Genomic DNA, 24,110 nt, shown 5'->3' on the forward strand with positions numbered 1-24,110 from the left:
GGGATGGTCACAAAGATGGATCCTTAACAGACACTCCCTCGAGCTAGCTGAGACCATTGAGGAAGCGTTGCTGAACAGCTATTGGGTGATAGGGAAGTCAAGATCACCAATCAGAAACCAGAGGCATATATCTGATGGAAATAAAATGCGCTTTTTTTTTTTTTTTTTGGCCAGAGGAGAGGAGACAAAGGTTCGAATTGGAATTCGGAGAGATTTCGGTGTCCGGAGAAGTTGTACCTGATTTATTGAGAAGCTCTGTGTGACTCGGTTTCTATGTTAGAATCCACCCGATAAAGATTGATGGATTTCTGGAAGCGACCCTGGAATAGATGTTTATAGCTAACAGCCTCTTAGCGTTTTTTTTTTTTTTTTTATTTTTTTTTATTCATGTGAGAACATGATATTGTTTTGGTCAGGGAGTTTTGAAGCTCGCGAAAGAAATGAATAATTGAAGCTGGAAATCGGGTAGGCAATGAATAAAGCATAAATGGCAATTTTCATCTTCATCTGCTGCACCTGCTTTTACTAATGTTGCATTATTATTATGTATGCTTCTTTGAAAGTAGATGCGTTTTTAAAAAGTTGACCTGCTGTTAGAGACATGGGGTTTTCACCATAGTAATCCTATGGAGCTATAGAAGCCCCCCCCCAATGGAGTCATCTACTGCGCATGCGCAGATGGTTTTCGTTATATATCGTAAACTACATATGTTAGAGATTTGGGGGTTTCACTTGGAAGTACTCCAGGGGGTCCTCTAAGCCCCCCCCAATTAAGAGATTAAGATTTAAATTCCAAATTATTATGTCTCCCGTACTTTATTCTAAAATGATGCAATGCATTTTAAACCTGCCACTGTGCATCATTAGTTTGAGTAAATCCCTTCACTTGACATTAAGCATAAAACTATTTAATCGGTATCGTATCTAACATTTATTTAAACCGATAACCGTAGCTAATATGCAAATATAAGAATTAAAACATGATATAAATACGTGTCATTATGTTTGTAATGTGGTTTGGTGCTGATCACAGGTCATGTAATGACTGTCTATGTATTTATAAGTTTTTCCATCCTATCTGTAAATAGTTCATCATGTGTTTAATTTTATTTCCTCTTAATAAATTGTGTTTAAATGAAACATTTCCTTTTGTCGGACCCAATCTTTGAAGACTTTTTATTTGTCATCATTTCCACTGCAGTACTCTAATATCAAACGGCTGAGAACCTAGCCGTTATATAATATATGTCTTTAATAGTTCCTGTGGGTCTCGGGATGTCGATGACGTCAACTTCCGTTTAGAACAGAATTTGTTATATCTCGGCTTGTATGCAACGTAGAGACGAGTGTAACCCGTCTAAATACTCGTCTCGATGAATAGAGTCGAATGACATTTTTGCCGAAACTCCGGTCCCGATAGGGTCCGAGATCGGGTCTTGAAATTTACAAACTTAAGTTACATTGCATTTGTTCGTATCGTTGGATAGTACTCGCCGAAATGCACGGTAACGATACAAGTTTCACGTTGCTACTCCGAGTGATTCGTGAGATACGCGCTCTCAAAGTTGAAAACATTTGAATTTTCGAGTGAGGTTTTCGAGCTCGTTTTTGCAAAAACTCTCTTTACGACTGGCATCGATACGCTCTACTCCCTGTCCTCTATCGAGCGATGCCACATTTACGTTATTAGGAGCCGAGAAACGGAAAAACAACATGATATTGTTTTGGTTAGGAGGGGTGGGGGTGAAGCTAGAAATTGCGTAGGCAATGAATAAATCATAAATGGGGCTTCCAAAGCTTTCTCCCAATGAAGCCTTGCAAAGAAAAAAAGAAATGAAACGGAAGAGCAAACAGAGGCCGGAACAAAACCTTCAATCAACAAAAACGAATGATGAAAATTTAAAATTAGAAGCTGATCGAATTAAACATGAACGCAAAATAGCTTTATAACGGGAAAAAAGAAAGCGTAAACGTACTCAGTGTGATGTAGATCATCAATCGCAATACTCAACTTCAAACACAGAACGTGTCCATTTGGATTCTGAATCACAGCCGTCACTTCAATGCAAAACGTCTCCGTTTCGATTCTGAGTTTCAAATATCGCGTTCTAGCTCTAAGTAATTCATCGAAAAAAATGTTCTTATATGATAATTTGAAATTTGCGATTGCAGATTTCAATTTTTTTAGTTAAAAAAATGGTCCTTTTATATAGTATTTATTTACTTTTTATGATAAAATTTGCCTTTTGAATTTAGGAGATTTATAAATATATTATTATATTTTTGCTTTAATATCCCTTGACCTGACAGCATTGTTCCACTAACTCCAATCCCATTCCATTATGTATTATTATTAGCTTCTACATACATACTTATCATTGCCCAATATTTCTTTTTTCTTTCACGTATATTTTGTGACTTATTTTAAGATGAACTATTTTGTGATTGAATTGTTATTTGATTTTGAAAATATTTATCTAGATGAGAACAATTTTTTTTTTGTGCATATATAAGGCTGTAAATTAAAGAATTGTTTTGTTATGCTATTCTCTTATTTGATCGTGTCTTGAGCGAGATATTACAGTGCTAACTTGCGAAAACCAGAAGCTTTCGCCCTGCAATTTCTTTTTCGAACGAAAGTGTACAGTGATCATGAGCGCTGGACATTTTATAAACAGATTAAATTTATTTCCATTTCTAAGGCTCTATTAATAGTCAAAATTGTACATTATGGGCAAGAGAGAATCCGTTCCAAATGCGGTCATTTCTCACCGTGTGATACGGACTTACGACAACTTTTATAACTGGTTATTTCTTTTTCGAGAAGGTATGTCTTTAAGGTACTGAAAACTATCCAATCAATGAGACATATTACTAATCTCTTTTGCACAACCAGATCATTCTGGAAATGCAATAGAATGGATGTGTGGAGAGCAGAATTTTTATGCACTCCTTCGCACACTGCAACACCAGTAGATCTGCTGTTGAATCTGCATTTTGGAAATGACATAATTATAAGGTCGCCAATTCCCAAAAGAATGACAGCCAAGATCGCCTGACTTGAACCCGTGCGACTTTTTGCTGTGGGATTACTTAAAAGATATTGTGTTCGAGGGTTCAATTGCGAACTTAGGTGCATTGAAAACCCACGTTGTGCAACACATTCACAACAGCACTCTGTGGTGGAATATGCTGTTTTGCACTCGTAGGTGAAAATGACGGATAGCATAATAAACAATTTTCTTAAGCAAGTCGTTGCCGATTTTTTTTTAGTGGTCTGCTCTTTATACAGTTTCTTGCTTAGGGACAGTTAAAAACCTATTTTAATTTTGTATTTTCTAGGGTTTTTGACCTAGAGAAAATTAACCCCACCCCATCCACAATGACCACATCTTTCCGTGGTGGATGGTTTTGAGCAAAGAGTGCCGCAACAACATACAGCAACTCTTAAGCAGCCTTACACACGAGGCAAACTATTGCGCGGAATCGAAAGCCATGCCTATTTCAGGAACATCATGTGACCCCATCGGGACAATAATTGGTTTCGTGTGAACGTTGCTTTAATCAACATCATATAACGAGTGCACAACAATTTATTGATCACTTTTTGATCTTTTTCTTGAAACAAATTCTCATTGCTTCATGTAGACTAAGATGAAATATCAGGTCATTCTCACCAGTGGCTCTTTGCATACTTTGAAAGTGCAATTTCAATTAATTTGAAATTGTTTAATTGCATCTTTGCATTAATTTGAAAGCATAATTTATTGATGTTAGTAAATATATTTAGTGAATAAATATTATTTTTATTTACTAATGTAGACTTATTAATCTTAATAATTGGAAATTCATTGTATAATTTTTCAGTAAAATTTAAAAATATATAACAGACAGCAGTTATTTCTAAAATTTTGTGTACAAAATTTTATGACTGATTGAAGATATTTAGTTACAAAGTGAAAATTATATATATCTCAGAACTGTACAATAGCATTATCATTTTGATCAAATTGAAAAGAGAATTTATTTCCTATATGTAGAAAATTTTTCTAATGCACTTTTAAAAAATTGATATATATAATATCTTGTATTGTTTATAGTTGTAATTAAATTAGTTTCATTTTTATCAGTTTGATCAAGTCTGAATTCATAATCCTTAATAATATAATTGCAAATTACTATACAAATTTAAATTTATTGAATTAAATTAATAATCATTAACTTCCCTTTAAAAAATGTTGTTTGTGATCTATAATCTAGGTTCTGTTAAAATTGATTTAAATAATTATCTTTTAATAAACTTGGCAATCAAAGAAATAATTTTAATGTTTCCTGAATATTGACAAATAGCTTAATCTTAACTTACTGAATTAAGAAAAAATATTTCTTAATATACAGTAACTCTAATTCAAATTCTTTAATATTTTCAGTACCTTAAAATTTTAGAAAAATATATTATTATTTATAACTAAATTACAATTTTTTGGCAAATGTGAAGTGCTAAGTAATATTTTAATAAATATATTCTTAAAATACATATTTCTGACTTAAAATCTCTGCACTAAACTTATGAAATATCAGAGTAAATATGAGCTAAATACCCAAATAAATGAATAATGCTTCTGTACTTAAAAAGAAAATTAAATAAAAAATGTTTTTTAATGAATCACATGAAAATACTCCCACGAGGATAATATACAAAAAAACATAATATACAAATGTACAAAGATATTTTGCAGAAGTTTTCACATTAATGAATCCTCCAAAGTGAAGTTATCTAGAAAAGGGGAGAAAAAATTATAAAATAAAATTGCAATAGGTAAAATCAAATGTAGGCAATGAAATTATAATTTTTGCTATACATAGAAAAAAAAAGAAGATATTCATTGGTACTAACTATACTGTTCGAAATAATTGGGACAAATGGAATTTTTTCTTTCTTTTTTCTAAAACCTTAGCTTTTAATCATTACATACCTTAAGTAGATTGATAAATCTCTATATTAGAACAAAGTATGTCCTCCTTTAGCAGAAATGACTTTCATCACGTCTTGGCATTGACTACACTAGTGTAGCACATATGTTCTTGACTTCATCATCGTGGAACCACACTTGTATAGAACTTTTGATCATTTGTTCTGTTCATCATGCCTTTAAGAGGAATTAAGCTTTCAGTGCCATTTGTTGTGAAAGAACCCCAAACATCTGTTTAGAATTCTGTTTTACAGTCTAATGGATATGATTCGGTTACAGAGTTTCATCCTTACTTCGTCTAACTACACTTGATTTATATCCCTGCACAAATTATCAGGGATATAAATCAAGTGTAGTTAGTGCCAGGGATATAAATCAAGATGAGTGATATCAAATATCACTCATCACTGAAAATCAACTTATTCCAATCATTAAGAGTCCATGATCAGTATTTTTTGGCCCATGCTAAATGCTTTTTCATTATTTTCTGAGTTAGAAATTGTTTTTTTTTTCTTCTTTGGTCTTGTCTTATGGCCAACTTCCAAAACCGTTTTCTGCATAGTTGAGGTACTCATTTCAACACTATAATCAATAAATCCCTTTGAAGGTTTGCACTTGTCTTTTTTGGATTTAATTTGTTATTTCTTATAAGAACTTTATCAGTTCATTTGTGCCCATATTTTCTTTTTCTTTTTGGAGACAATGGTCCGGAATCTTGAAATGTACTTAAAATTCTTGAAAAACTTGATTTTTCCCTCACGAACTACCACATCTATATCTCTCAAAGTCACAGAAATGTTTTCATTACAAACGATTATTTTAGAATGCTTCCTCAGAGTAATATCTATCTTTGAACAAGCAAAAGTAATACAGGTCACATGAAATGCAAAATTATAACCACCAGCTACCACACTGAAAGGCTGACAACTGATACAGTCAAACGAGTAAATTATAGTCAAGGTCGATCCATCACACTACCTCTAGGTAGATATAATCAGTCTGAGGCAGTTTGGGACATCACCGGTAATCACCATTAGACAAGAAAAACATGCTTGTCCCAATTAATTTGAACAATACAGTACTAAAAAGTAACAAATTCATTAAAAAGCAAGAGGTTTTAAATAAACAATATTCAGCTACTTGAATATAATAATTGTAGAACAATACAGTAAAGATTTAAAAAAAACAATGTGTAATATATAAAGTGTTTCTACAAGTAACAAGTATTGTATAATGAATTCAGTGAAATCATGGTAGTAAGAGCTTAAAAAATTATTTACCTTGCAATCATTTAGGACATAAGTTATGGATGCATATAATTAACAAATAATAATTCAGAAATTAAACATTCTAATTTTGACTTTGAATCATCAATAATACTTTAACATTAAATACTAATAAAATAGAGAGTGAATTACTGGGTGATTATAAATGAATATTGTCAATATACCAGTTCCAGGAATGAAAAGAAATTTTGAAAACATTTTAAAGGTTGAGCTCAAGAATGTGAAAAACAACAGTCTACCAACTGCAAAATTTTTTTTTTTATTATAATGTTTCAATTTAAAAAAATGTAAATGGCATTAAAACAGTAACTGCAGCATGAAAAATGCTAGATTTAGACAGAGATTAAGGAATTGATTTGAACAATTAATAATACTTGATTAATTGAATGATTAAGATGCATTCTTAAAATAAACGAAAGAAGGCAAATCATTTTATTATGTTTCACAAATTTTTCAATTATGTTTAAACTATAATAGTACATATGAAGACATATTTAAAATATTATCAGTAAAGTTTATATATCATACTGTTATTCATTCACAAACTGTTACTTCATCCATACTGTTATGCATTCTCAAACAAATGAAAAAGACATATTTTGTAATTGCAATTTCAAGTTATATTGGGGGGGGGGGAGCCTTGTTTCTATATGTTATACATGCCCTTCAAGTTGATTTTAAAAATACCCTACAGACTATGTAATACTATCTACATTCTTAAAATAATTATTTTCTGTTAATAAAACTTCATTTAATTTTTAACTTCTGAGCTATGCAGGTTTTCTCTTATCCATGCTTCAAAGTATATATAACTAAAACTAAATTGCTGTCTTGGTTAAATTCTCTTCTAAAGTTATATAAATTCTGAATGCCTTCCCATGGCCTCTTTTTACAGCTTTCTACCTTCATATTCGGATTATATTACAGCATAACCATGGATTTGTTTGAAAACTTTTAGAAATATTTTAAAGATAGAGCATTTCCCATAATAATCATGAATGTATAAAAGATGTTTAAAAAACACATTACCTACTTTCTTTTTTATCTGAAATTAGTTATATACGTGTAAATATATACATGTAATACAATATATACATGTCTTTTTTAAGATACAAGCATGGATTTCTTTAACAAATTATAGTTTTCATAATTTTAAAGGAATGATCCAATCTTTATCTATTATCAGGATTCTTTGCAACAGTGTGGAAGATGCTGAGATTTGCAGAAACAAACTGTTTCCCTTTCTCCTAATTAAGCTTTTAAAAAGTAAAAATGATCAGACATTTAAATTGAGAGCAACTTCGTTCTATCCTTTTATTTTGACTCTGATTTTTACATGCCACTTTCAAAAAGTGAAAGTGCTACAATACGCGACAGGATAAGATATGCTTCAGGCCTGCTTTTATCAGTTCAGTCTCTTTTAACAGAAGAGTATAGTGTAGCATACAGACTAGGCAGGCAGAAATCAGGGGAGGGGGGAGAGAATGTCGAAGCATTTTTATATAATTTCAGATAAGAATTTGCTACCACAACATTTTTCTTCTCTGTTAGGAAAATAAAAGTCAAAATAATCAAATGAAAATGAAGTAGGAATTTGATTGATTAGGAATTTTTATTAAGAAAATAGAGAGTTAAAAATTATTATACATCATGGTTGCCATGTCACTGGGAGAACCTAGAAAAGAGGAATTTAAAAATTGACAGAAAAAAACAACATGAAAATTTCCATTAAAACCTTGAAAATACAAGGAATTTTAAGTTTCTTATGCCAATTCCTAAAGGTTGCAGTAATAAAAAAAATCGAAGTTATAATTTCCAAAAACGAAATAATACCATTCAGGACTATGTAATACAGAAACTCACTCCTTTTCTTCCGTATAGATCAGTCCAGTTTTGATTTTTGAGACAGTTGTTCTTTTTTCCATGAGATTCCTGAATTACAGCTAATGAGCATGTGCAAGATTTCTGTAACAGTGTGAAAGAATGGAATATATTTCTCTGGCAGGAACATTCAATCTGCAGGAAGCAGCAAAGTGGTGTTTAGTCTACTATACTTGAGTTTATTGAATGGTTTATTATTTGGAAAACTGTCTCCTTATTCAAGATAGATTATAGAGATTTTCCAGGTGGCATGGCAATCGTGATTCAACTTTTTTCAATTTAAATGAATACTACACAGAAGGGAATACCTATTAAACATTTCACATCGATAACTGCAATATTTTTTTTTTTTTGAAATTTTTTTTAGAATACACAGGTTTTTTTAAATGCTTATATATAGTCATCAAGTTTTTTAAAATGAAGATTTTTTTTAAATATTTTCATGGGGCATTTTAGAGATCAATGATGGATGAAAGCAAATATTTGATCATTCACAACATTCTATAAACTGCTTTAGTCTATAGTACACTTTTTTGTAAAAGGTATGGATATAAAAGCTCATAATAGATGTTCTAAATTCAAATCTCTTAATAATATTAATGTTTTATGTAAATTGGTTCTTAATAAATTAGAGAGAAACTGAAATGAAAAATATTTAAAAAATAATATAAGTTGAATTAAAACTAATTTGACAAGTTTCAAACTTTTATTATATTCATAAATTCGTACCTTTATAATTAGAGTAAAGTAGTTATGGAGCTAGCTGTAGAATTTCATCAAGATCCATTTCGAATTCAGAAAATGAGTTCAGATTAATTGGTTCCAGATGTAATTCTGGTAGTTGATTATCACTTTTAATAGTGGAAGCTGAATCCAGATGAAGTGGTTCAAATTGTAGTGTTTCTGTTTTGAAATTTGTCTACAAATAATAATAATAATAATACAGTTTTATTTTCAATTTAAATGCATAAAAATAAAATAATCAACACTAGATGATAAATAATGCTACATTTATTAAAAAAGCAAAAAAGTTCAAAAGTGTAGAATTTTTTTCTATTGATATTTTCAAATTTATAACTATGAAAATCAAATTCAGTTCTTGATTTTTGCATCAAGAAGAGTTCAATGAAAACTTATCCAAATGGATTTCACAGACTTTTTTGTCTCACCAGCGATAACTAACTTAACTAACAAATTATAAAGATCACAATTGTTACTTAATTTCAATTAACTGGATGGAAGAAAATGTAAAATTATATGAATAACAAAAGTATCTGATAGAAAATAATGAAGTATTTGAGAAATCCCTTAGAATTAAATTAAAAATAACATTTGTAAATATGTATCTTATTTTTTTAGTGCCATTTTGTGGAATATAAATTTATTACATAAAATATAAAGATGTGATTAAATTACCAAACTCGCAGAAGGCACGGTTTACTTAGTAGGTTGACCATTGTTAAATTAAATCATTAAAAAAAATTGACAATTAATTTTTTTTAAAATTGAAATAATTTGCGATGCCTACATATATGGCAGAAAAATTATGGCAAAATATCATTGTTTGCATGAAAGCAAAATTTTATTTTAAAATAATGAAATTTTTTGTAAGATTCAAAGTGAAATTTCAAACAACACAATACTTTGTTTAAACTTTTAATTTTTCTAACTACAAACATCTACAGAAATAAAATATTTGGAATTGAAAGAATTAAATAAGGATGTATTTAATATTTTAATAATTTGTTTTCTTCCAAGTATTGTTTAATAGGAAGTTTTGTATAAGCCTGTGAATGTGCCACAGCTGCTGGCTTTTGAAAATGATTTTCAGAGTATGAAATCTGCCATAGTGTTCCGTAGAAGAAGGAAAAACATAATATATATATTTGAAGAAACACACCTTTTAAAAGAGATTTGGTGTAATTTGTATAACTTCTCATAGTGCACTCATCTTAGTGATGGTATCTCAAAGACTTAAAAATCTTTATGAGATATTCTATTAGAAAATAAAAAGATTTTCCATTATTTTAGGAATAGTTTTTTCAATGACATTTCCTTCTTCAAAACATCTAGCCATTATGATCAGTATCCAATTCCTATAAAATAACTAAACACTGAAATATGCTACATTAGTTGCATGTTTTGCATTCAAAATAAACATATCTCAGATCTTTTAAAATAAAAAGAATGGGCAAATTAAAATATTTCTTTTGAAATGTGATATGTAAAATAGAATTATTTCTATTTTTGACACTTCTTAACAAACACTGCTCAAAATAGGCTTCTCTAATCCTTGCAGCAAGTTATGTACATTTTTGAAGTTTAAATCATAGAATATATGATGATGGATATTAACTTCAAGTTTGACAGTATTCATATCTTACTCTGAAATTCACACAAAAAAGGTGCTTTTCAGATTCAGCAGAACTGAATACAAATGGTAAACCACTTACTATATAAGATATGTTAATTAACTTTTCTCTACACTTTAATTAACTAAAATGATCTAGTGCTGCTGTTAAATGTATATGGAATTTCTAAAACATTTTATCAGAGCAAAATACTATCATACATTAGTTACATTTGCTTACAAACTGTTGTATGTTATTGCAATATAATATCATAAGAAAATTTACATTACTGATGGCTCTAGATATTATGTATAAATTTTATAAACTTCGAATGTTTTTATATGTTTCAAAAAATATACACAGCTCAAATGATATGTGTGGAATACTAAGCTAAAGAGAATTGAGCTAATTTTAAAGTGAAATTTTTTGAATAAGTAATGGACAGTTATATTAAATATATTTTCTTTACAATACCATTTGTTTTGGCGATATAGATTCAACTTTTAATTCTGGTTCTTTCTTAATTTCTTTTCCAATCCTCATCTTTTCATTTTTCATTTTTAGATCATTATATGCTTTATTTAAATTCACAGCTTGAACCTGTAGAAAAAGGATAACAATAAATAAATAATATCACTCAAGCATAAAAATGAAATATAGGAAATTATGATTACAATATGGCTTGTAGTGAGCTCAGGAAAGAATTTGATATTACAACAAATTATTTGACAGAGAATGATCATACTTACAGAACTTGAGACAAAAGCTATGGAATATTACTTCAAGAAATGTATTAAGACAAATACAAAGTTTATTATAAATCAAAAATCCCCTGAACAATTTCACTCTGTCACTACAAAATTTATAGTGCATATAAATAAATAGTAATTTAAATCATCATTTAAGTTTAGATCAATAACAAAGAAATTACATTTGGAATATAAAATAAATCAGCGATAAACAGGGGTGTTTGTGGGACCCAAAAAAATCCCCTGAAACTTTTACAGCCTTACTACTGACATTTTGGAGTTTCGAGAAGGGAGGGGGGGGGGAGGAGAAATGAAAAATTACAATTATGAAGTATTGAATGACCTAATTATAAAAGTTCAATGAATTACTTTTTTTGCAAAATTAATAACCATAAATTTTCAAACATATAAACTACTACATTTTATGTAAATATTTTAAATTACCTGAATTAATTCTTTAAAAAAAATTATCTAATTTCTGCTGCTTTTTTTTATTTTCTGATGTTTGTGGGCTTGTCTTTCTTTTGTGGTGAACTTCATAATTGCAGGAAGGTTGACTTTTATTTTCCTCATTTACAGTTGAAGAAATTTCCTCGAGAACTGCACATGTAGAGGTAGAAGCAGTTTGCTTTTCTGCTAATGTAGAAGGTTTTTCAGAGACTTTTATAGGTGACTCATCTGAAATACATGTTTTTAAGTCCTCTTGATATGTTTTCCAACTTCTGTTCATATTCAGTAAGAGATCTTTGTGAATTGGATCAGTCATTGGATTTTTTTAGCCATATTTTTCACATGAGGTTTCTTTAGAAGCCATTAAATCATATTTAATAATCTGCACTGCATCTAGGGAATCAATCTTAAGAGAGGTTCTATAGTCAGTGACAAGTGTATCCATTAAGTTGAATGCACTTTCCACTAATGGGCCATGGAAGCAGCTAAGGCAGGCTTTGACCAATTTAGCCAATGTAGGATACTTATAATCATTTGTGAAATCATCTTTTAAATTAAAAACTTTAGATCAATATTTATCAATTGTACACTTGACTTGATTTCCACTTTCATCAGATGTGTAGAGTATTTCTTTGGTGATATCAATATCTCTCTGGTATAACCTTATTTCAGCCTCTACTTTCGACTTTTCATTATCACTAAAAATATGGGACATAAAAGATGATAATTTTTCAAAAGCTAATATTGTACTGGTTTTACGCTCTTAGCTCTGGATCTAATGCTGTAAAACTAATTAGATATGAATTTGTAAGGGGTAATTTCTGTTTCATATGCTGTGCTGTATTAGCATAAGCTTTCATCAGAGAAATTTGGAATTCTTTTGCTATTGGATGATTTTTTGATAATTTCTTCAGGAGAGTGGAAGCTTCTGCACCAGTAAATATTACTTTGCTAGGTAGATGGAATTCTGGATTCGTGACATCAACCTTTAATAAATCATTATAAGATGTGCACTCTATATTTTCTGGCTTCATAAAAAAAGAGAAAAATTTTGCCATCAATTTATAAATACTGGAATGTATTAAATGAAGCTTTGGTTTTTTTTTGTTTCAAATAATTTAATATATGTGTTGAACTCTGGTAATAATGCTGAATATAATGCCATATGCAATAAAGTTTTGTTTTACATAACAAATAACCCATTTAGTATTCTTTTTTTTTTCGAGCTAAAGCATCCTTTGTGAGTTGTTGTGAATGCAAGCAAAAATACACCCCTTCAACAATTTTTTTCTGAGCTGCAGAAATATTTCTTTTATTGTATACAGTTTCAACATAAGAAAAATAATCCCCTTTGTCAGTTTTATCCAAGTAGTGAAAATAAAATGCAATAAGAGCACCCCACAGATCTTTGATTCTTTCTAAAACACATAAAATGTACACCCACCTATGGTCTGGTCTCTTCAAGGGCTTAAGTTTTTTAATGGCAAGGAATTCAGATTTTGAAAAAAATTTCTCTTTTACTGCAGCTTTTCATATCAAAATAGATGTTATCAAACAAATCTTCTAAGTATCTATCAAAACATGAAGCAAATTTTTTTGCACAGTTATTAGCTGTGTGACATGTGTCACCATCAATATCTAATAAGTGGGGTGCTTTGTTTGATCGTAGTCTGGTTTCAACACCCTTTTTTTTTCCAAGCATGGTGTTACATGAGTCCATTAATACACTAATTAAGTTTGCCCATGGAATATTATTATCTTCAATAGTATTAACAACTGCTTTAAAAATGAATGCAAGATTCCATCTTTAGAGATGCAAAATGATGAACTACAACTTCATTTTGATTGTTGTCATAAAACTGCACCAATATTGCCAGTATACTTTCTTGAGCATTGCTAGTACTTTCATCCAAATTTAGAGAAAATGGAGTCTCCTTTAAAGTTTTAATGATATTTTCCTTAATAGTTTTTGCGAGCCCATATTTCATCTTATAACATGCAGTAGTCCTGGACATTTCCAACGAGTTTAGTGCCGTCTGATCACGGCTCAACTGTTTGCAGAGTTCAATTAAATTGGGAGCTACATTGAAAGAAAGAGAATTCTCGGCGATAAACGAAGTTATTAATACCTCTTGGCGTGCTTTTCTTGTCACTATATCCAATGGCCGAGCATCAGTCTCCAGTAAGTCATCAGTATTTTTTGAATTAGCATAATTACTTAAAGTCATTGAATGTCTAATGCACTTTGAATATTTTATGTGCGTCACAGTTTTAGAATGATTTGTGAAAGCCTTGAATCCTTCCCCACCATACTTCAGCAGTGAGTTGCAAAAAACACAATATGCTTGTCCAGCAACATTTATTTTCTTGCACCATGTGCCGATGGTATCCCCATTACCATTTCTCCGTTCAATCCAATTCCACCTGCAGCGGCCAAACAGGCGATAAATGACTGTTTGTTTCGCCAGTTGGCGATAAGCATCAATCATACCTACGGAGATGAACTTTGCTCTCCAACGAATACGAGTGACTCACTTCCTGCCTTCGCCGGCTTGCTTAAAACTTCTGCCTCGTCCTGGTCGATGGAATTACGGCCAATGTATCATGATCTATATTTGTTAATTTAATTTGTAATTAAAATTTATTTTTGTTATTTACATGGCTGGCAGTTTTCATTAAGTAAAAATGTTTTAATACTTTAATTTAAAGTAAATTTGGCAATGCGTGTTAAGCCACGCACCAAACACCTAATGCATTCCGGACACCTTCTTCTAATTGTATAATATCACTATTTATATCGAGAAATTTCATAGTGAAATTCTCTTGCGTACATAAATAAAAAAATATTTCAATAAACGAAACGAAAAATTTACACGTGCATCAATAAATGAAACAAAAATTTTACACAGCGGAGAAAAAAAAGTTGCGAAGCGATCAATGACAAATAGCTAATACGGCGAAAAATCCCCCTTCTCTACTTATTGGCGCCACGCCAGGAGAGATAAGACCTTTAAACCCAGAGTCACGTGATCGCACATCTGGTCGTACGAAGTCTCTCCCTTTTTTTTTTTCCGCCGCGCCTACTTACCGAAAAGAATCCAGAAGAGAATGTCCGAGAACCGGGGGAATGAGTCATAACTCGCAATAAGGAAAGAACAAAAAAGAAGTTTTTTCCCCCTTTTCACGCATTATCACTGCCTTTGGAGAAAGAAAGGAAAAGTTTTCACCACACACTGACCTTGCGTTTTCTGCTTTCAAAGCAAACAAAATTACCCAGATCAAAATAAATAATTCATTATTATTCCTACTTCCTTTTGAACGACGATCCCCGAAGAACGACGATCGAAGTTCAAAATCCCCGGAATTCCGGGGTTTCCCCGGAGCACAAACACCCCTGGATAAATAAATGATTCATTATAAAGTTATAAAATTGAAATTCATACAATTTTCTTCATCAAATTTTGCAGCTTTATCATTTATAAAAAACCACAGGTACTTTTCGTTAGTCGGGCGCAAGCGAAAAATCGCCAAATAATGTAGAATTCTGCCAAATTTCTTACGCCAAATTTGTATTTGGTTTACAATTCGTTAGCCGGATGCAAGCGAAAAATCGCCAAATAATGTAGAATTCCGCCAAATTCGAGTTTGGTAGAAACAGATAGCGAAAGAACGATCATACAATGTTAACGGACTTAGAAATTTTCTGAACAGAGATGAGTGTCTCTGCGCATGCTCCGATTTTACTGGAGAAAACAAGTAATATTCACTATGGTTTATGATCGTTCTCTCGCTATCCGCTTACGTCAGGAGCTTCATCAAGATGAAGAACATTTTCGGGTTTAAAAAATTAAAAATGTTAAAAATATTTTATCATTTACAACTATTAAAAAAGTAGGAATGTTTTTTTTTTCAACGTATTTTGAAAGTTAATTAAAAAAAGTATTTTATAAATAAAATGTTTTATAATTCAAACTTTAAAAATAGGGTTGATTTTTGGTTTCTTAAATATTTAATAAGTCTTCCTGAAAAATGACAGTAAAATTAATGTGTCTTCAGTTCTATATTGAGGATGTAAGTTAGGAAAGCACGGTTATGTTTTTTCCCCTTATATTTAAAGTAAAATAAAGGTTAACTTTATTTTTTTAAATGCTTTATTTAAAAATGTTAGTAATCAAATACCCATATATATGAATTTAATATAATAATTTAGAAAATTTAAAGAAATTTATCTTCCTTTGAGGAATTTCTGAGAATAACATTTGAAATCATTTTAAAAAGAGCTTTTGAGCAACAAGGAAGTATCAACCAGCATATTAATTGAAGCTACTGTTTTTCTGCATATCTTCTTTTGTTGAGTATTTTAGTTAAAAAATTTTTCTTCTTCTTTTTTTTTTTTTAATTGAAAGATGAGTTGATAAAAAATTACAAATTCTAGATCTTATTTTTGTAGTAATTTGAAGTGAGAATAAAAAATACAATAATTATATATAATACTAAAGATTCCCTATCATAGCAATCCTAATTCATAAAAAACAGGATTATTTACATCATGTTTCCTAATTTTTCTAAGAATTTAATAAATCTTCCACTTAAAGATTGAATGTAATCAATCCAAATTCCATTTAATCAATGTATTTTTTAAGCAAATAATCACTTTAACTATTTTTGCAATAAAAGTACTTTGTGTACATAATAATTTTAAATATAATAAGCATCTACATCCTATTAATAGAACAAAAATTTGATCTAAAACCTTTTTTTGAGCAAGGAATTTAAGGGGATATACTTCTACTAATTTCAAGAATTCCTGAAATTTTATTTCAATCTAATAAATATTTGAAAAAATAATAATAATGAATTATAGTTTTGAAATTCAATTCTGGCAAAGAAAAAAAGCCATTTGTCAATTAACTGTGATAAACGTGAACTATTCTGCAGCTGCATTTTTTTTTTTCCCCTTCAGTGGCAAGGACTTTTTTTTAAAACATATACACTTTTTGTTACTGCATATACTTTAAGTTTGATGAGTACTTAAGTTTTTATTATGGTAGCATCAGAGAAAGATAACCTGAAAAAAATCATCAGTTTAAATGAATAATAAAATGTTTATCAAAAGAGACAAAAATAAAATTTAATAAGATCCCCTCCCCAAATTCTTTGGATTCTTAAAAATAAACAATATTTAGATAAAATTTAACATGACTATATACTCAAAAGGGAGTCAATCATGGAATAACTATCTTGGTCATGTCTTGCTGAAATAGATTTCTGTAGTTAGGCAAATAAGATAAAATAGAAAATCGACATGTTTTCACCACCATGATTGATATGCATTTATCAGAAACAAAATTAATCAATAATCCAAGAATAACTATTAACCATTTCTTCTTTAAAAAAAACCCTTAATAACTCATATGATTTCAACTTTTGTCCATCCAGGACTACTGTGTAGCTGCCAAGATTTTTCAGCAATTTTTTTTTTTTTTTTTTAATTCAGAGAATTTAATTTATTATCTCATTCTTTCAGATGTATTTAAATAATACAAATATGTTTTTAAAAATTTGATTTCTGAACATTTTAATTTAAATAAAAGTTTCAATATTTTGTTTGAAATTATGAATTATTAATAATTTTATATTTTTATAAAAATCTGATAAGATATATTATGTTGCCGTACCAAAATGTTACTGTTTTTATAGAAAAATTATAAGAGATTTCTTATATCATCATATTCATTTTATTTATTTTAAGCAATAAATATTTTGATATTTTTACTTGACATTTTCTAAGCTAAATGAAAGAAAAAGTATACTGAAATGTAAAACTGAATGAGAATAATAAATTAGAAGAATTATAAACAATTTTGAAATTTTTATTACAGACATCAGAAGTACAAAATGCATCTGATTACTCTTTACAAAATATAAGATGAATACTGCACTAAGTTATAAACATTTTTCAAATATCAAAATCACAAAACAAATTTTGAAATTATAAAGTAAATTATTATGAGTATAATTTGATGTAGAACTTACAAAAGTTTTACAATGTATAGGTAGAAAAGATAAAAATCAAGGTAAGAAAAAAAAAAAAAAAAAAAAAAAAAGATTAATTCTCTAAAATATCTGAAAATCACGCAACATAAATATAATTGCCATTATATACAAATTATAAAAATTAAAAAGCATAACAAATTCTGAATCTTTTGGACTAATTAATAATACAAAAACTCAAACAATATAATAGAAGAGATTTTGAGAAAAAAAGTTACAGAATAGTAATAGAACTCTAGATTGACAAGATAGAAAGTTCAAAATAAACTTTACAACCAAATATACATAAAATATAACATACATTGTGCCATTATTGAAAATCAATGCTATTTTTCATGAAGTAATCAGTAATACAAAAATTCAAACAACATTATAATGAAAATTTAAAATTATATACGTTTAAAAAAATTGCAAAATATAGAGGGTTAAAGCAATACATGAGTGACTTGATAGAGAATCTAAAATAATGTAAAATTTATAAATGAATTTAAAATAAGATATGTAAGATTATTATATTCCTTATGAAACCTTATCATCATATTCCTAGTGTTATAATTGAAAAAAAAGAACAAAAAAAAAAAAATATTGTTTTTGGATAAGCACTAATCAGAAATATACAAAAATTAAATAACAATGAAAGTGATATATGTAATTGGGAAAGTATGCGATTAATAAAGCATATATTGATAAATAGTTCAAAACCATAAAGAATTTTATATGGTGAAGCAACATAAACAGTTTTAATATAAAGCTTTACACACACACACACACACACACATATATATATAGTAAGATAATATATTTCAATAGGAGAAAATGATAATAAATAAAATAGTGTACACTTTTATTTTTAATAATTGCAGTTTCAAAAATTTGATAAAATTAATCACTCAAATGCTTAAAATTTTAATTTAAATCACTGCATAGAATAATTCAATTAAAATTATTTATATGCCTATCTATATATATATATGCATAATTCTAGATAATGACGCATTTAAAGTGTTAAACAAAAATCTAAATCAAAGTAAAAAAATTACAGAATTAATAAAACAAATAGTCTAAAATTATTTGCATACAATAATAAACTTTATATAATATTATATCTGATCCAGGATGCGTAGTGTGAAATGGATGCAAAAATTAAGCACTTTTAAGCGCTTTAGAGAAATATTATCGATTAGATATAATATGGTGGATATTTCTCCCGAAAAAATTTTCTAAGTCTGTTAACATTACATGATCGTTCTCTCGCTATCCGCTTCTGAGTTAGGTTCACAATTGGCAACATTTGCGCCCGGCAAACGGAAAAGTACCAAACCAAAATATAGTATTCTGTAGAACACACAATGCTTAGTAATATTAATCTAAATTTTTATTTATATTAATTACCGGTTTTCGAAAGTACTTTTACAATTATTTGGTTTTAAGAAAATTATCTGAAATGTTATTAATGAATATAATAAAATAACAACTAGTGTATATATATTTTTCTGTTACTATCCTCTTCATGATAAATTTTAAATTAAAATAATTAGGTGTTTTACATCTAACATTTAATTAATCCCTATTAGCATAAGATATTATTCGATATTTCAAGATGTAGTTCGATATTCCTGAAGCCATATAACATCGTATCAATGTTGTAGGGCATTTCGGGCTAATAAGTACACTTTAATTAATTTAAACCTCAGTTCTAATCATTGAATCAGCAAATTTAGTTAACAAAATTAAAAAAATACATAATATTTACATAATTATTCAAAGTCTTCTTTACCTGTAAACTCATGAGTTGACCTTCCAGAAATTGTTTTAAATTTCTTAAAACAGGCTCTTCCTTTTCTAGATATTCTAAAATTATTCTTGCCTTATGTTCGGTAGCCATTTTTACACAATATTTTCAAAAATAACCACTCAAAGTAAAATTATTCTTTTGAAACTTATTAACAATTACAACTAAAAAGCTAGGTATATATCTGTTTGTACTACAGTTGCGCGATCGAGACGCTAGTCAATCATAACAAAACAACGAGTCGTAAAATCTAGAATGGATTGACGGTTGCGGTACCGAAATGTGAGAGCGACTAGTTCCGAATTTTATTATTCAATGTTTTTAATTCAACTAATATTTTGTCTTAATTAAAATTTTTTTAGGTGCTTACTAAATATATATACTCTCTTATTTACTTATTAGTATTAAAAGTGACTGTAAGCATCATACTAGTTACAACTCAACTCCACATTGTATAATTCAGAAATAAATCTGAATTGTCTGAAATAAATTTTGTAAATAAACTTTTAATGTTTATCGACAGCAATTCAAATGAATGCCAAAATTTTATTGATTATTTTGTTAGAAATTATTCTGGGAGAAAAGAATTATGGGCAACCTGTTTTAGGCAATTTCCACATGGTAATACTAATACTAACAATTATTGCGAATCTTTTCGCAATCAGTTAAAAACAATATATCTTGAGCGTAAGTATAATAGGCGAATAGATGATCTTGTTTTAACTCTTTTGGAAATGGAAAGGGATCGATTTTTAAAATATTCTTGTAATGTTATTTATAATATTCCTATTCATTCCAAGTTCACTAAAACTGTTAAAGAGAAACATGACAGGGCTGTAAAGATTCAGAATACAGATGTCATTGAATATGACAATCATTGGGAGGTGAAATCTCAATCTGTAAAAGGAAATGTATGTAGTAAGAAAAATTGCAGATGCTTGTATTTTATTGGATCATTGCAGCTTTAAATGTACAAATATTAATTGTGTGGCATTGTGCAGTCATTTGTATCATTGCTCTTGTGAAGACTGCAGCAATTTGTGCAAGCACATACATAAAATTCATTTAATGTCTGCCAAACCTAATATGTACACAACTGATGATTTTTATAAATTTGATGAAGAAAATAGTATTACAATTAATTCTGATATTTTGAGTGAAAAATTAAATCCCAACATGTTATCTACTAATGGGAAGTGCAGATCGAAGGAGGCAGAGTGCAAAAAGTTATGTTCGGAAATATTAGAATTAATAGAAATTCCACAGATTAAAAAAATCATGTTAAATAATGTAGTTAGTTGTTTGAATAATTTAGTAGCTGGTATGCGTGGGGTTTTGAATCTTAAAAATAATCTGGCTTCTGTTACACCTAAATTATATGTTGCACCTAATCAAAAAATTAATCCACAGATTAAGTTTTTTAAAACTTCTCATAGAAAAAAAAGGAAATGCTCGGCCCGTGAAAATTGCAATAAGAAGCAAAAATTAAATGAAGCACTTCTTGATGAACCTAATAATCTTTCTGAGCAAGAGACAGATTTAAAATCCTTTAATGTTAAAAATTCTGAATGTGTTAATATTGATGTGTTTCATAGATTTAATAAGTTTAATGTCACAAATCCTACTGCTACAATATTATTAATAATATTGATCTTTCATTTTATATGTTAAAATCTTTAGATCCATTTGTTACTATCAAAGAAGAAAAATATCTTAAATCAATATCGTCAAATTTCAAAAAAGGTTGGCTATACGATTCAGTCATTGATGCATTTAATTTTGTATTAACCAGAAGATTCACAAATTTCAAAGCTGTAGAATCTTTACACTCTCTTTTGATTTTTAATCAAAAAAACATTCTTCAATTTCCTTGGATTCAAGAAATAGCAAATTTTGATTTTCTTATAATTCCTGTAAATTTAAATTCCCATTGGACTTTAATTATAGCTGATTTGAAAAATAAAATATTTGAATATTTTGACCCACTTTGTTATAAGCCAGATAAGGATATTTCAACATTAATAAACTGTTGGTGTACAGTATTAAATAATTCGCTTAATTCAAATAGCCACTGGTAGATTGTTTTTCCACCTCATGTAAAATAAATAGATGATTTTAATTGTGGTGTTTATATTAGTTACTATGTGTATCAAAAATTAAACAATTTATCATTGACTGAAAATTTTGATATAGTTGCTTTTAGAGCATTAATGTTTGTACAAATAACTGCAGGCTTAAATTTTTAAAATGCTAGTTTTGTTTTGAATACACATTTTCAGCATTGTATGCTCACTACATTTCTTTAAGTAATTTTTAAAAAATGGGAATTGAACTGTACACCATTAACTTTAACTTTAAACTTTAAATTAATAAAATTCCCAATGGTTGGGTTTAGGTGATTGTCTAGACATTTTCTGGCTTTCATTTAAGCTCTTAACTTTTAGGAAAATTCCTTGTTTATTTCAGTTTCAATAACAATCAAATGCGAATTATCAATGTTGCATTGGGGTAAGAATGGAGAACCTGACTTCCTAGTAAGTATATGAAATTTAAATCTGTAATATAAATTGAAAGATTATGATGTGAATTCTAGATATTGAAATGTGTGCTTTGAAGGGTTTAAAAAATTGTTAACTATTCATGTTGTTGCTTATATTATTAAAAATCCCATTTTATTTATTTTGTCTTCTAATAAAGGAATAACATTCCCAATGGTTAGGTTTAAGTGATTGTCTAGATATTTTCTAGCTTTCTCTTAAGCTTTTAACTTTTAGGAAAGTTCCTTCTAATATTTTAGATTCAGCTGAAGTAATCAATTCTGCATTGAAATTGGAATGGAGAACTAATTTTCATGGATGTTCAAGAACCTTTTAAATATGCAAAGCTTTATTTAATGTAAGCTGAAATGTACTGTAAATTTTTTTGAGTAATAGGAAATGAAAATTCAATTAAAAGTGGTTTTTATTTGCGTCTGAAATAATCCTCTTATAGGAATTAAAAATGTAATCATTTTTTTAATAAAATTGTTGCTTTTTTTTTATTTATAAACTTACTAATTAACAGCTAACTTAAAAGCCTTATTCACTTTCTTAATCTTATTTCTAGATATATTTTTTTTTTGTTGTTGCCTTTGTTTTTGGCAATAACCTTTGAATATTACTACAACATAAAATAATTGTTTTCAATCTTCAGTCAGTTTTTAAATAATTTAAACATGTGTTTCAACAATATGTTTGTGTACATACATACACACACACATACAAGCCATATAACATGCAAAAATGCATTATGCTTGTATGAAAAAAAAAATGATCTTTCTATCTTTTGTGATCATGTTAACAACAGCTGAAATTAATAGGTTAACTCTCACAAAAAAACTAAATCTAGGAAAATGTAATTCTTAACATGTATCTATGAAATAAAATATGAAACATATTTTTTAGAAGAACAAATGCAAGAAAAGGATTTCTGTAACTTAAAATATCTTTTATTAATTTGATAGTTATAGTCAGCTCAATGTCTTTGGAGTTTTCTTTGACCTATTAATGTTTATGATTGCAATATAAATATTTACTGATATATAAACTGAGATTTTATGATTTGAAATAATAATGTTTTAGAACTCTAAATATTAATGTATAATCAGAATTTGATCATTGTAAAATCAAGTACATGTAAATAAAGTATAAATGCTAAAAGGTGTGATTTTATTCATCTAAATTGAGTAATAAATTAGCTAATAAAAAAATCATGTTGGAATTTAAAATTGTCAACTTTATTATTTATTTGATGTCTTTGCCAACATGGCTGATTTGTCAGGATATTGGTTGTACTTAATTTCAATTATATCTCATATTTGACACTGTAGGTCAAATGATGTGGGCTGTAGAGAGTTAACACACATTCATTCATCTTTATTATTATTATAATAGATATTATTTTTTAAAAAAAGGGATCAAAAGTGATAAATCTTGTGCTTCCTCCTTATCTGACAGTAAAATAATTTTAATAGTATGTAAATATATAGTATATTAAATGAAAAAAAATGTTTACTTTACATCAAATGATACTTGGTTATATATTATAAAAGAACCAATAAAAAAAAGAAATGTATCTTTATGATTATGAGAGGTGTCTTTTTTTTTTTAATTTAAAATCTATAAAATACTTTATTTAAAGATTTATGTCGGTATATGTTTTGCTACCTGAAGTATGCAAGGAAGATTGGCAAAAAATCATTACTCCTCTTTTATTTCTGTATAATGTAACTAAGTTTATATGTCTGTACTATTCTAAATGGTATGGCATGAAATAAGAAAGGTGAAATATTAAGAGAAAACTTCTGCACACATGCTAACAAATAACAGAAATGGGACTTAATTTTAGAAAATATATTCTTATAAGCACATCTATCAATAATTGTCTTGTAAAAATGTTTATATTAATAACATAAAATTTTAATAAAATCACTAAGAAAGAGACTACATATATATATATGTTCATTACTTTTTAATTTCTTTCAACACTAAGGATGAGAAACACCATTAAATAATATAGAATATTATTAGTAATAA

General features: G+C 28.5%; 1 protein-coding gene across 1 annotated transcript; it reads right to left on the minus strand.

The window, feature by feature from the left end:
* Window positions 1–4,640: 4,640 nt before the first annotated feature.
* On the minus strand, window positions 4,641–19,780 carry LOC129969623 (uncharacterized). The gene is made up of 4 exons (XM_056084271.1): window positions 19,522–19,780; window positions 10,966–11,091; window positions 8,870–9,059; window positions 4,641–4,777 (listed from the first exon to the last, which is right to left on the minus strand). Exons 1-3 carry the CDS (start codon window positions 19,627–19,629, stop codon window positions 8,892–8,894), a joined length of 402 nt encoding a protein of 133 aa, XP_055940246.1. The 5' UTR covers window positions 19,630–19,780; the 3' UTR covers window positions 4,641–4,777; window positions 8,870–8,891.
* Between the last annotated feature and the right edge of the window lie 4,330 nt (window positions 19,781–24,110).

Source organism: Argiope bruennichi, chromosome 5, assembly GCF_947563725.1.
Source record: "Argiope bruennichi chromosome 5, qqArgBrue1.1, whole genome shotgun sequence".
Lineage (NCBI taxonomy): Eukaryota > Metazoa > Arthropoda > Arachnida > Araneae > Araneidae > Argiope > Argiope bruennichi.

Coding starts and splice junctions, on each gene's coding strand:
- LOC129969623 (XM_056084271.1), bottom strand. CDS start 19,629: ATGGCTACCGAACATAAGGCAAGAATAATTTTAGAATATCTAGAAAAG. Junction 11,092..19,521: donor GTCAACTCATGAGTTTACAG/GTAAAGAAGACT, acceptor CTTTTTCTACAG/GTTCAAGCTGTGAATTTAAA. Junction 9,060..10,965: donor CTATATCGCCAAAACAAATG/GTATTGTAAAGA, acceptor TATTATTTGTAG/ACAAATTTCAAAACAGAAAC.